The following is a 12,051-nucleotide window of genomic DNA, read 5'->3' as shown; positions in this document are numbered from 1 at the left end:
CAATAGAGGAAGATGGGCACAGATGTTAGCTCAGGGCCAATCTTCCTTAGCAAAAAGAGGAGGATTGTTGGCAGATGTTAGCTCAGGGCTAATCTTTCTCAAAACAAATAAACAACAAGCAAACAAAAGCAGGATTACATTACAGAGATTGGTGGGGAAGCACATATAGCAACACCCAGAATGGGGCACTACAGAAGATAACTAATGTCATCTTTTACCTAAAGTTCTAGATAATAAAAACTTGTATTTTAAGGAGGAACAGCCATTCCGGCTTAGTTGTGGGCTTAAGGTAGTAATTTCTTTTGTAGATGGCCACTCCTGGATTTCTATCTTTTCAAGTCAATTTGGCTGTTTCTATCATTCTAGAGAATAAGAATCACCGTCCAATTTCCTGTACCACTACTCTTTAGTTATAAAAGATCTAAGAATGCAAAAACTCAGTTGATTTTAAAATTTCTAGCCACATTTTTAAGTTAGAGATAATATCTACGGACATTGTTCAACAAACTAAAAGGAGGAGAGGAGAGGAGCACACAGTGCAGTGCTTCCCTTAAACTTAAATGAAATCAGTTAGTTAAAACTTTACATAAATTCCGAAGTAGCAGGTGGGGCTCCTTTTATTTTCTTCAAGACACAGTTGGACATCATAGAGAAAACCATTCACAACCACTTAATTCTGCTATAAGCACATGGAGTTTACCTTTCCACTATACACACCGTAGGAATAAGATTGATATTTCCAAATTTCCCTCTTGAAAGCCAAGAGTAGGAATAACATATGTTGTATCCTTCACACTCCTTGGAGCCTGACAGGTGATCAAAGGCAGTTTCTGCCTATCTATCAATCTTATTCTCTTCCTGCCCTACATTCTTCTTGCTGTGCTTCACGAAATGGTAGTCATAAAACTAAACGCTCCAAGGTTAGAGTAGAACCTAAGATGCCTTCTGTCAATTATTATTAACTAACTCTTTTTCTAAATGTTGTCCCACATATTGTATTTGTTTATTTGAAAAAGCCAGACCCGCACCTAAGTAAATTTTTTTTTTTAAATAACTTTTTTTTTTCAGTTTTTTTTTTATTGAGTTATTGATAGGTTACAATCTTGTGAAATTTCAATTGTACATTAATGTTTGTCAGTCATGTTGTAGGTGCACCACTTCACCCTTTGTGCCCACCCCCCACCCCACCTTTCCCCTGGTATCCACTAAACTGTTCTTGGTCCATAGTTTTAAATTCCTCATATGAGTGGAGTCATACACAGATTATCTTTCTCTCGCTGGCTTATTTCACTTAACATAATTCTCTCAAGGTCCATCCATGTTATTGCAAATGGAATGATTTTGTTCTGTTTTGCAGCTGAGTAGTATTCCATTGTATATATGTACCACATCTTCTTTATCCATTCGTCTGTTGCTGGACACTTAGGTTGCTTCCACGTCTTGGCTATTGTAAACAGTGCTGCAATAAACATTGGGGTGCACAGGACTTTTGGGATTGCTGACTTCAGGCTCTTTGGATAAATACCCAGTAGTGGGATGGCTGGATCGTATGGTAGTTCTATTTTTAGTTTTTTGAGGAATCTCCATACTGTTTTCCATAGTGGCTGCACCAGTTTGCATTCCCACCAACAGTGTATGAGGGTTCCTTTTTCTCCACAACCTCTCCAACATTTGTTGCTATTAGTTTTAGATATTTTTGTCATTCTAACAGGTGTAAGGTGATATCTTAGTGTAGTTTTGATTTGCATTTCCCTGATGATCAGCGATGATGAGCATCTTTTCATGTGCCTATTGGCCATCAGTATATCTTCTTTGGAGAAATGTCTGTTCATGTCTCCAGCCCATTTTTTGATTGGGTTGTTTGATGTTTTGTGGTTGAGTTGCGAGAGTTCTTTATATATTAAGGATATTAAGCCTTTGTCAGATATATGACTTGCAAATATTTTTTCCCAGTTAGTGGGTTGTTTTTTTGTTTCAATCCTGTTTTCATTTGCCTTGAAGAAGCTCTTTAATCTGATGAGGTCCCATTTGTTTATTCTTTCTATTGTTTCCCTTCTCTGAGAAGGCATGGTGTCTGAAAAGATCCTTTTAATACTGATGTCAAAGAGTGTACTGCCTACGTTTTCTTCCAGAAGCCCTAGGGTTTCAGGTCTCACCTTTAGGTCTTTGATCCATTTTGAGTTTATTTTGGTGAATGGTGAAAAAGAATGGTCAATTTTCATTCTTTTACATGTGGCTTTCCAGTTTTCCCAGCACCATTTGTTGAAAAGACTTTCTTTTCTCCATTGTATGCCCTCAGCTCCTTTGTCGAAGATAAGCTGCCCATAGATGTGTGGTTTTATTTCTGGGCTTTCAATTCTGTTCCATTGATCTGTGCACCTGTTTTTGTACCAGGACCATGCTGTTTTGATTACTGTAGCTTTGTAGTATGTTTTGAAGTCAGGGATTGTGATGCCTCCCGTTTTGTTCTTTTTTCTCAGGATTGCTTTAGCAGTTCGGCGTCTTTTGTTGCCCCATATGAATTTTAGGATTCTTTCTTCTAATTCTGTAAAGAATGTCATTGGGATTCTGATTGGGATGGCGTTGAAGCTGTAGATTGCTTTAGGTAGAATGGACATTTTAACTATGTTTATTCTTCCAATCCATGTACATGGAATGTCTTTCCATCTCCTTATATCGTCATCCAATTCTCTCAGAAAGGCCTTGTAATTTTCATTATATAGGTCCTTCACTTCCTTAGTTAAATTTACCCCAAGGTATTTTATTCTTTTTGTTGCGATTGTGAATGGTATTGTATTCTTGAGTTCTTTTTCTGTTGGTTCATTACTGGAGTATAGAAATGCTGATTTATGCAAATTGATTTTATACCCTGCAACTTTGCTGTAGTTGTTGATTACTTCTAAGAGTTTTCCAATGGATTCTTTGGGGTTTTCTATATATAAGATGATGTCGTCTGCAAACAGCGAGAGTTTCACTTCTTCCCTCCCTATTTGGATTCCTTTTATTCCTTTTTCTTGCCTGATTGCTCTGGCCAGGACCTCAAGTACTATGTTAAATAAGAGTGGTGATAGAGGGCATCCTTGTCTTGTTCCTGTTTTCAGGGGGATGGGGTTCAGTTTTTGCCCATTGAGTATGATGTTGGCTATGGGTTGGTCGTATATGGCCTTTATTATGTTGAGGTAGTTTCCTTCTATGCCCATTTTGTTCAGAGTTTTTATCATAAATGGCTGTTGGATCTTGTCAAATGCCTTCTCTGCATCTATTGAGATGATCATGTGGTTTTTATTCCTCAGTTTGTTGATGTGGTGTATCACGTTGATTGATTTGCGGATGTTGAACCATCCCTGTGTCCCTGGTATGAATCCCACCTGATCATGATGTATGATTCTTTTGATGAATTGCTGAATTCTGGTTGCCAAAATTTTGTTTAGAATTTTTGCATCTATGTTCATCAGTGATATTGGCCTGTAGTTCTCTTTTTTCGTGGTGTCCTTGTCAGGTTTTGGTATCAGCGTGATGTTGGCCTCATAGAATGTGTTAGGAAGTGTTCCATCTTCCCTAATTTTTTGGAATAGCTTGAAAAGGATAGGTATTAAATCCTCTCTGAAAGTTTGGTAGAATGCCCCAGGAAAGCCATCTGGTCCTGGGGTTTTATTCTTTGGGATGTTTTTGATTGCTGTTTCAATCTCTTTCCTTGTGATTGGTCTGTTCAAATTGTCTGCCTCTTCTTGAGTGAGCTTTGGGAGATTGTAGGAGTCCAGGAATTTATCCATTTCCTCTAGGTTATCCATTCTGTTGGCATATAGTTTTTTGTAGTATTCTCTTATAATCTGTTGTATTTCTGCAGAGTCTGTTGTTATTTCTCCTCGCTCATTTCTGATTTTGTTTATTTGAGCTTTCTCCCTTTTTTTCTTTGTAAGTCTGGCTAGTGGTTTGTCAATTTTATTTATCTTCTCAAAAAACCTGCTCTTTGTCTCACTGATCCTTTCTACTGCCTTTTTCGTTTCAATAGTATTTATTTCTGCTCTGATTTTTATTATTTCTCTCCTTCTGCTGACTTTGGGCTTCATTTGTTCTTTTTTCTCTAGTTCAGTTAGGTGTGCTTTAAGGTTGCTTATTTGGGATTTTTCTTGTTTGTTAAGATGTGCCTGTATTGCGATGAATTTTCCTCTTAATACAGCTTTTGCTGTATCCCATATGAGTTGGTATGGCATGCTATCATTTTCATTTGTTTCCAGGTATTTTTTTATTTCTTCTTTAATTTCTTCAATGAGCCATTGCTTGTTCAGTAGTGTGTTGTTTAGTCTCCACATCTTTGTGCCTTTCTCAGCTTTTTTCTTGTAATTAATTTCTAGCCTTATAGCACTACGATCTGAGAAGATGCTTGTTATTATTTCAATTTTTTTAAATTTGTAGAGGCTTGTCTTGTTTCCCAACATATGGTCTATCCTAGAGAATGTTCCATGTGCACTTGAGAAGAATGTGTATTCAGCTCCTTCAGGGTGGAGTGATCTATATATGTCTATTAAGTCCAATTGTTTTAGTTTTTCATTCAGCTCCACTATTTCCTTGTTGATTTTCTGTCTGGATGATCTGTCCATTGATGTGAGTGGGGTGTTGAGGTCCCCTACTATTACTGTGTTGTTTTTAACATCTTCCTTTAGGTCTGTTAATAGTTGCTTTATGAATCTTGGTGCTCCTGTGTTGGCGCACCTAGGTAAATTTTAAACAGTACAAAAGTGCATATACCATAAAGGAAATTTCCCAGCAACTCCAGAGCTCCAGCTAATTAACTTCTAACGAAAGGTCTGTGGAAGCCCCACGCTAATCCAGAGATTTAAACTGGTGACAGTTGAGGCTTTGTGCATTCAATTTTGTAGATACAATGAGACCACTGATATAATCATACAACAGAAAAAAAATCCCTCAGAGAAAAGTGAGCTGCCTTTTACTTGAGTCCTATAAAATCACTCACTTAAAGGACTGCTCCCTCAATTACTTTGGTTTTTTGTTTGGTTTTGGGGGGGGGAGGTTTTGCTGAGGAAGATTCACCCTGAGCTAACATCTGTGCCAATCTCCCTCTATTTTGTATGTGGGTCACTGCCACAGCCTGGCTGCCGACGAGTGGCATAGGTCCGCGCCTGGGAACTGAACTCACACTGCCTAAGTGGAGTACACCAAACTTAACCACTAGGCCACAGGGCCAGCCCCACAATTACTTGGTCTTTTAAAACAAAGCTCTGTTTGCAGAAGACAGATTAGCTTAAAATGACTTTGAGCAATGATAGTTGTGGATATTTAGAGGTCTTCTGATACACTGGTTCCCCCACAAAAAAGAGAGAGACAAAGAAATTCAATACCTCATATGGCACATGTTGGATAATACTGTAAACACTTTAAAGATCCTACAGTTATGTGAGTAGGTCTTTGTGTCTGGGATAAAATTTCTAGTGAGAGTATCATACAGCAGGGGTCAGTAAACTTCTGCAAAGGGCCAGATAGTAAATACTTCTGGCTTTGAGGGTCATATAATCTCTGTCATGACTACTCAACTTTGCCATTATAGCAGCCATAGATGATCTGTAACTAATGGACATGCCTGTGTTCCAATAAAACTTCATTTACAAAACCACATGGTTAATTGGCCCATAGGCCTTTGCTGACCCCTGATATACAGCATCATATACAAAATTAAAATATTTCTGTATCTCAATCAGATAGAAGTGAAGATGATGTGCTCTGAAAAACTGTACTAGAGAACTCACAAAGTTGCTTCAGTAATAAGAAAGAAGCCATGTTACTCATGTTAAAAATGCATTACAATATTGAATAAAATCATTTCATTACATGTTAGTGGATGAAAAGCAATATAATATAAACATATTTCATGATTTAAAATGTATGTGTGCAACCAAAATAATAAAATTTCAAATAGCAACTTAACAGTCTTTAATTTTATCTACATGCCTAAAGGTTTAGATATCTAAGCCCCAAAAAAGACTTTTAGGGAATCATCTCACTGACAATATGAAAGACTGTCATATATTTGGGCTTATTGTATATTCAAGCATATAAGGTAGCTGTTAGGTAGTAAGGTAACGTATTTTGAGAGTAATAAAAACATCTATACAATGCATTGCTGATTATAAAGCATTTCCCAGATAGAATCTTATTTAATCTCTATTAACAACCCAATCAGGTAAGCTACCTGATCTCTATGTTCTGAACATGAGAACACTGAAGCTAAGGGAGGTTAAATTCCCCAGGCAGGGAACTAGTAAATGATGGCACCAGGTCTGGATCCCAGGTCCCTAGATTCCCAGTCCCAAATTCTCTCCCTACACTGCTTCTCACTGGCAAATAAAGCACTACTTTCCCAATGCAACAAGGAGATGCTGAAGGTTTCAGGATCCAGGGATTAGCAAAAGCATCTCAGGAAGAATCTGAGCTCTAGAATCCTCCCAAAATGATAAAATGGGCCATTCTAAGCAGCACTCTGATAGTCACAAACATAACTAATTATTTTGAAAACTACCAGAATTTGGAATTCTTTGTGCAGGAAAGATTTAGGTTAATGTTTCTAAAACTGGAATATTCTGAAATAATTCTCAAGGATCCTTGAGTTCTGTATGAGGAATTTTTTAATTTTTTATTTTCATTTATGGTAATCAAAAAATAATCACAAACATATTCTAGATTATTTGCATGAGCTCCAAACAGCTCGGTACTAACATAACATTTCAGTGCTTAAACTTGGTTTGTGATAATGATAGTTATGTACCTTAATAACTTGTTGACACAACCTCAAATGTCACAGGTTAATGAGAAAATGCAGAGGCAGATCTGAAATTAAAAGTCCTATGGCATGCTACATAAGCGAAGGTTTTGCAGTGGTTTAGGAGTGGTTTGAATATGGCCCTCAAGCTTTACCATGCATCAGAACCACCAGAAGGGCTTACTAGAAGACTGCAAGTTTCTAATTTACTAGGATGAGGCCTGAGAATTTGCATTTCTAAGTTTCCAGGTGATGCTGGTGATTCAGGGACCACACTTTGAAAATTATTGGATAGAGAAAAGTGGCACAAAGTAGTACAGGCATGCTGAATAAAAAGAAATAGCACTACAGCTTGTTTGCATAGTTATAGGTCATCTGATGAACTGGTTCCAATAAAAAAAGCAGCTCTCTGGCAGCTGCTAATTGCTAAACTGCCATGAGAATAATGCAGTTTCAGCAAAACATCATCTGCCACAATGACTTAATATTAATTTTATTTTCATTGGTTTTATAGTTTTATTTCTATTAACTGATAGAAGGTTTTGATTTCATAATGGTGTAAAGGCTTTAAGTATAAGGAACACTATGATAAAAACAATTCAAGGTAACACCAGGATCTGTGAAAAATTTTTCTCCTTTAAAAGAGGCTCTGCACATTATTTAAAGCTGACAATTGAGAATGCTAGTTTAATTGATTCTGCACATGAATCTGGCACAGCTGAGTTAATTCACCAAAAATAAACAATTTACACATTTCTAACCTTCTGCTCTCACCAATAAAATAAATTGGATTACATAAAACTCAAAATATAGCCACTGCATTACCAAAATCTCTGCACAGAATACTGGAAAGGAAAACGCCACAGGGGTCTCACCATTGCTGCTGGTTTTCGCACTCTTGGCCAGTTGTGCACGAGTAGCAGCAATCAAACTGTCATGGGCCAACTCCTGAACCCGGAGGAACCATGGAATGCTACTGTCCGTGCTCTCACTGGAGAGGAAATCATTCCCTGAATCCTCTGCCTCATCTTGCACAAACACTAAGTGCTCAGCTGAAGAGCCCAGACCTGGAAGAAAGAAGAGGATATATGAAAGTTAGACACCAAGTAATTCTTTTATCAGCCCTGGTTCAGAAACTCTTCCTGTCCTGAATCAGCTACTCTAGATCTCAAGCTCTCACCTCAAGCTCCTGTTCTCATACAAGATTAGGTTATCATCTTCCCACTCCCAGGCTAAAGGTCTCTCCTTATCTTACCCGTTCTTCTATCAGAGGCAAAACTGTTCCTCCTGGCAACCAGGCTAACCCACACCTCTCGTCTCCCAATCCTCTCAGTTATCTCCTCTCTCCCATCTGCAACCCACTCCTCTCTAGTTGCCATCTTACCCAAGCTCGTCTCTCTTGTCTTTATTTTTAAAAAAAGAATAGAAAGTCTCAAGTACTTCTCTAGCTATTATGTTCTCACCTGTCCCTTCAAAGTCAAGTTTCTTGAACAAGCCTAACTTCTAACTTGCATATGCACTGTCTACCTTGCCATCCGCCCCCCATCTCTTTAACCCTGGCCTCCGCCTCTACTCCCTCAATAACAGTTGCTTCTGCTAAGGTCACCAGACCTACACTTCCCAGTCCTTGTCTCACTAGCCCATCCAGTGGTATCTGGCATGATTTAGTACCTTTTCTTCTTTAAAACTTTTTCCTCCCTTGGCTTCTCCCACACCACTCTCATTCTGTTTTCTTTAGCCCTCTCTAGCAGCTCCTTCCCATTCTTCTGTTACCCTCTTAAACATTTTTTTCCAGGGTCTCAGATTAGCCTTCTTTTCTGTGTCAGACTACTCCTGAATCAAAGAATCCACGCTCATTGTTTCAGACACTTCCTGAACGCTGATAAGCACCAAAACTGATTATCTCACACCAGACACCTCTAGAACTCTGGATTTCTGTTTTTATCTCTAAAGGACACCTCCTCCTGAATGTCCCTCAGATATCTCAACATCAACAGGTACAAGCTGGAACTAATCATCCTCCCCCAAGCCCTGTTCTTCCTGTGCTCACTACCTTGGTGAATGGCACTACCCAATTTTCCGCACAAGGAACTTTTTTTTTCGAGGAAGATTAGCCCTGAGCTAACATCTGCCGCCAGTCTTCCTCTTTTTGCTAAGGAAAGCTGGCCCTGAGCTAACATCCATGCCCATCTTCTTCTACTTTATATGTGGGATGCCTACCACAGCATGGCTTGCCATGCTGTGCCATGTCCACACCCGGGATCCGAACTGGCAAACCCCGGGCCACCGAAGCGGAACGTGCGCACTTAACTGCTGCGCCACTGGGCCGGCCCCACACAAGGAACTTTTAAGTAGCCCTAGAGTCCGCCCTCTCTCTACACATTCAATGGATCACCAGATTACACTAATTCTCCAAAATAATAAAATAATAAAGCTTCTTTCCATTTTAAGTATGACTGAGTTAAAATATGTCCCATCCCCAATTTTTTCTTAAGCATGAGCAAAGTTCAGAAAAGGATAAAGAATACCTGTTCTTGTTAGGTTCAGAAGAATAAAAGATGTGCTATCACTCGGCTGGAGATCTTGCAACAAGCTAGGAGACTCTGGAGTGGACAAAAACTCCGGGGACTTCTGTACAGTCTGAGCCCTTGTCTCCTCTCCGTCTGGGCCCACATTCACCTGAAGGCTTCTCAGTACAGCTGAGGAAGGCACCTCCTTTGAGGAGTTAGTATGATTTGGAGTATCATCTACAAAGGGAAAATACAACAGCTTTATGTAGCACCTATCTCCAAACAGCTCACCATTTTAATACATAGCATCTAATACCCTTGTAACATCCGTTAGCACCTAACACCCTTACAGAAGCAGGCAGCATTTTCATTTTACAAATACAGATTTGCCTCACAAAAAGACAGAGAGATAGCTTCGAGTTCTAAAGGGAGTCAGCCAAAATGTGAGGGACAGACTCCTCTGACACTTGGCAGTAACTAATAAGCAACCATCCACATTCGGACATTACAGACGTTTGTCCTTTTCAGACCACAAATCAGTACTTTTCCCTTGAAAAATATAGTTATACAATGAATACTAACTCAAGAACAGGATCTAAATTTTAAATTATTTTTCTTGGGGAGAGATCTCTCTCTTTAATTTTTACAACATGTATGTGACAGTTCTACTGAGTCATTAGGAAAAAAAAAACATAGCCTGAGACAAACCTGAAATTTGATGGAATCATCAACATGTGTCATTCTAGTTCTGGGTTTACACTGGATGTAAAGAAATAATTCAGAAGACTTGCTCTCTAGAACTTTATTCTAAGAGGGGGATGAATTTCCAAAGGTTTTAGCTGCAATACAAGGAGGAACTGACTACAGCACTGAAGCATCCAATGTTTTCAGGGCTTTCATTCATCTCTATAAAAGGTAGACCACATTTTTTTCCTCTTTTAAAGAGATAACAGGTAAGATTATAGGAATAAAAGTGGAAGCCCAGGGACAGTATTGCCATTTCAAAGCCTAACGAAGTTGCACAACAATGTAAATGTACTTAATGCCACAGAACTCATTAAATGGTAAATTTAACTAGTTAAAATGGTAAATTTTATGCTGTGTATATTTTACTACACAAATTTTTTTAAAATAAAGTTCATACCAGCTGTTTGTCATAGTACAACACTGGAAAATAACTATATATTCATCAACAGTGGCATGGATAAAGAAGGTGGTGTACGCTCATATAACGGAATACTATACAGCAATGAAACCAAACAGACCACAGCCACATAGAAGGATGAATTTCACAAACAGAGTAAAAGAAGGTACAACAACATACATTCATATGATTCTATTCAAAGTCCAAAAACAGCTAAAATTAAACTGCACTGCTTAGACCTGAGTGGTTAAACTTGAAAAACAAATAAAAAACTGTCACAAAAGTGAGGACAGTGGTGACCTATGGAAGAACAGAGGTTGTCTTTATCAGAGAGGAGCCCTTGGAGGGCTTGGGAGCTCACAATGCTCTACTCCTTGATTGGGTGGGAGGTATCTCCTTTATATTAATTCTTCAAAATATATATCCACATGGGTTTGTACCTTTCTATACCTACATCCCAACTCAAAAGAAAATATACAGGGACAGGCCCCATGGCCAAGTGGTTAAGTTTCCGTGCTCCACTTCGGCAGCCCAGGGTTTTGCCAGTTTGGATCCTGGGTGCAGACCTAGTACCGCTCATCAGGCCATGCTGAGGCGGCGTCCCACATGCCACAGCTAGAAGGACCCACAACTAAAATATACAACTATGTTCTTGGGGGGCTTTAGGGAGAAGAAAGAAAAAATTATTGAAAAAAAAAAAAGAGAATATGCAGGCCATGCATGGAACGATAACATATTTAGGAGGGAGGGAAATGAGGTTAGGGAAGTGTGTGCAGATATATTTGTGTTTGTAATGTTTCATGAGCTGGGAGGTGATGGTTTTCATTAGCAATTATCTGTAACTGGTTGTCTAAAATATTTTAAATCAAAATTACATCTAAAAGAAGGTAAAGTAGAAAAGAAGATGGATGCTTTTGTCCCTGTTTTCATTTCCCTTTATTATTGTTAAAATATTTATTCAATAAATTAATATTGGGAGAGACAACTCAGGAAAAATAAGCCTAATGAAGATCAAAATTTATTAGCACGTGGAAATTTTCACTTATTGAAAATCCACAGTATTTGGAAAGACTCCCCACATACTAATAGAATAGGAGTTGAAAGATGGTAGATTTAGAAAAGCTAGGAGCTAGATAGGGAAACCTTAAATGAACATTGGTTGGTTGAATATATCTGCCCTTCTTGAATCTTTAAACACTGAAAAGATTTTAAAGTCACTTCAAAAATCAAAGAAAAAAGAACACCATTAGAAGATAGTAACCAGAAAACTTTATAACAAACAAGTAAGTTGTCACCAACAGGTTAATACTGACCCTCCCCTGATTTAACATTAATATTCCAAATTTCAAAACAAGAATCAGAAAACAAAGAATTCATTGCACCCAAAAATAATATTCTTGCTAATAGTCAAGTGATAGGCTCTCCCTCTTCCCATCCAAAGCTAATCTCAATACTCGTGCTCAGCATTCTACCTCTTTCAACCTGTCCTGGAGCCTCCTCATCAATCATCCACTCTTTCTGCCGGCAGCTTCTCTAATTAGCTCTTTTTTCTTAGCATAAAACCATCCTTAAATATTTCAGATCTTAAACAAAAATTCTTATACCTACCTTCCGTTCTCTTT

General features: G+C 38.4%; 1 protein-coding gene across 3 annotated transcripts in view; it reads right to left on the bottom strand.

The window, feature by feature from the left end:
• ZNF410 (zinc finger protein 410) overlaps positions 1-12,051 on the bottom strand; it is a 43,263-nt gene that overhangs the window by 17,693 nt on the left and 13,519 nt on the right. For all 3 annotated transcript variants that reach the window (XM_046646962.1, XM_046646964.1, XM_046646963.1), the window contains 2 exons: positions 9,304-9,522; positions 7,651-7,842 (listed from right to left, as the gene is read on the bottom strand). In XM_046646962.1, coding sequence (XP_046502918.1) covers positions 7,651-7,842; positions 9,304-9,522 — 411 coding nt within the window. The remainder of the gene's footprint in view (positions 1-7,650; positions 7,843-9,303; positions 9,523-12,051) is intronic.

This window comes from Equus quagga, chromosome 20 (genome assembly GCF_021613505.1).
Source record: "Equus quagga isolate Etosha38 chromosome 20, UCLA_HA_Equagga_1.0, whole genome shotgun sequence".
Taxonomy (NCBI): domain Eukaryota; kingdom Metazoa; phylum Chordata; class Mammalia; order Perissodactyla; family Equidae; genus Equus; species Equus quagga.
The sequence above is the reverse complement of the archived record's forward strand: the minus strand, read 5'-3'. Positions and strand labels throughout refer to the sequence as shown.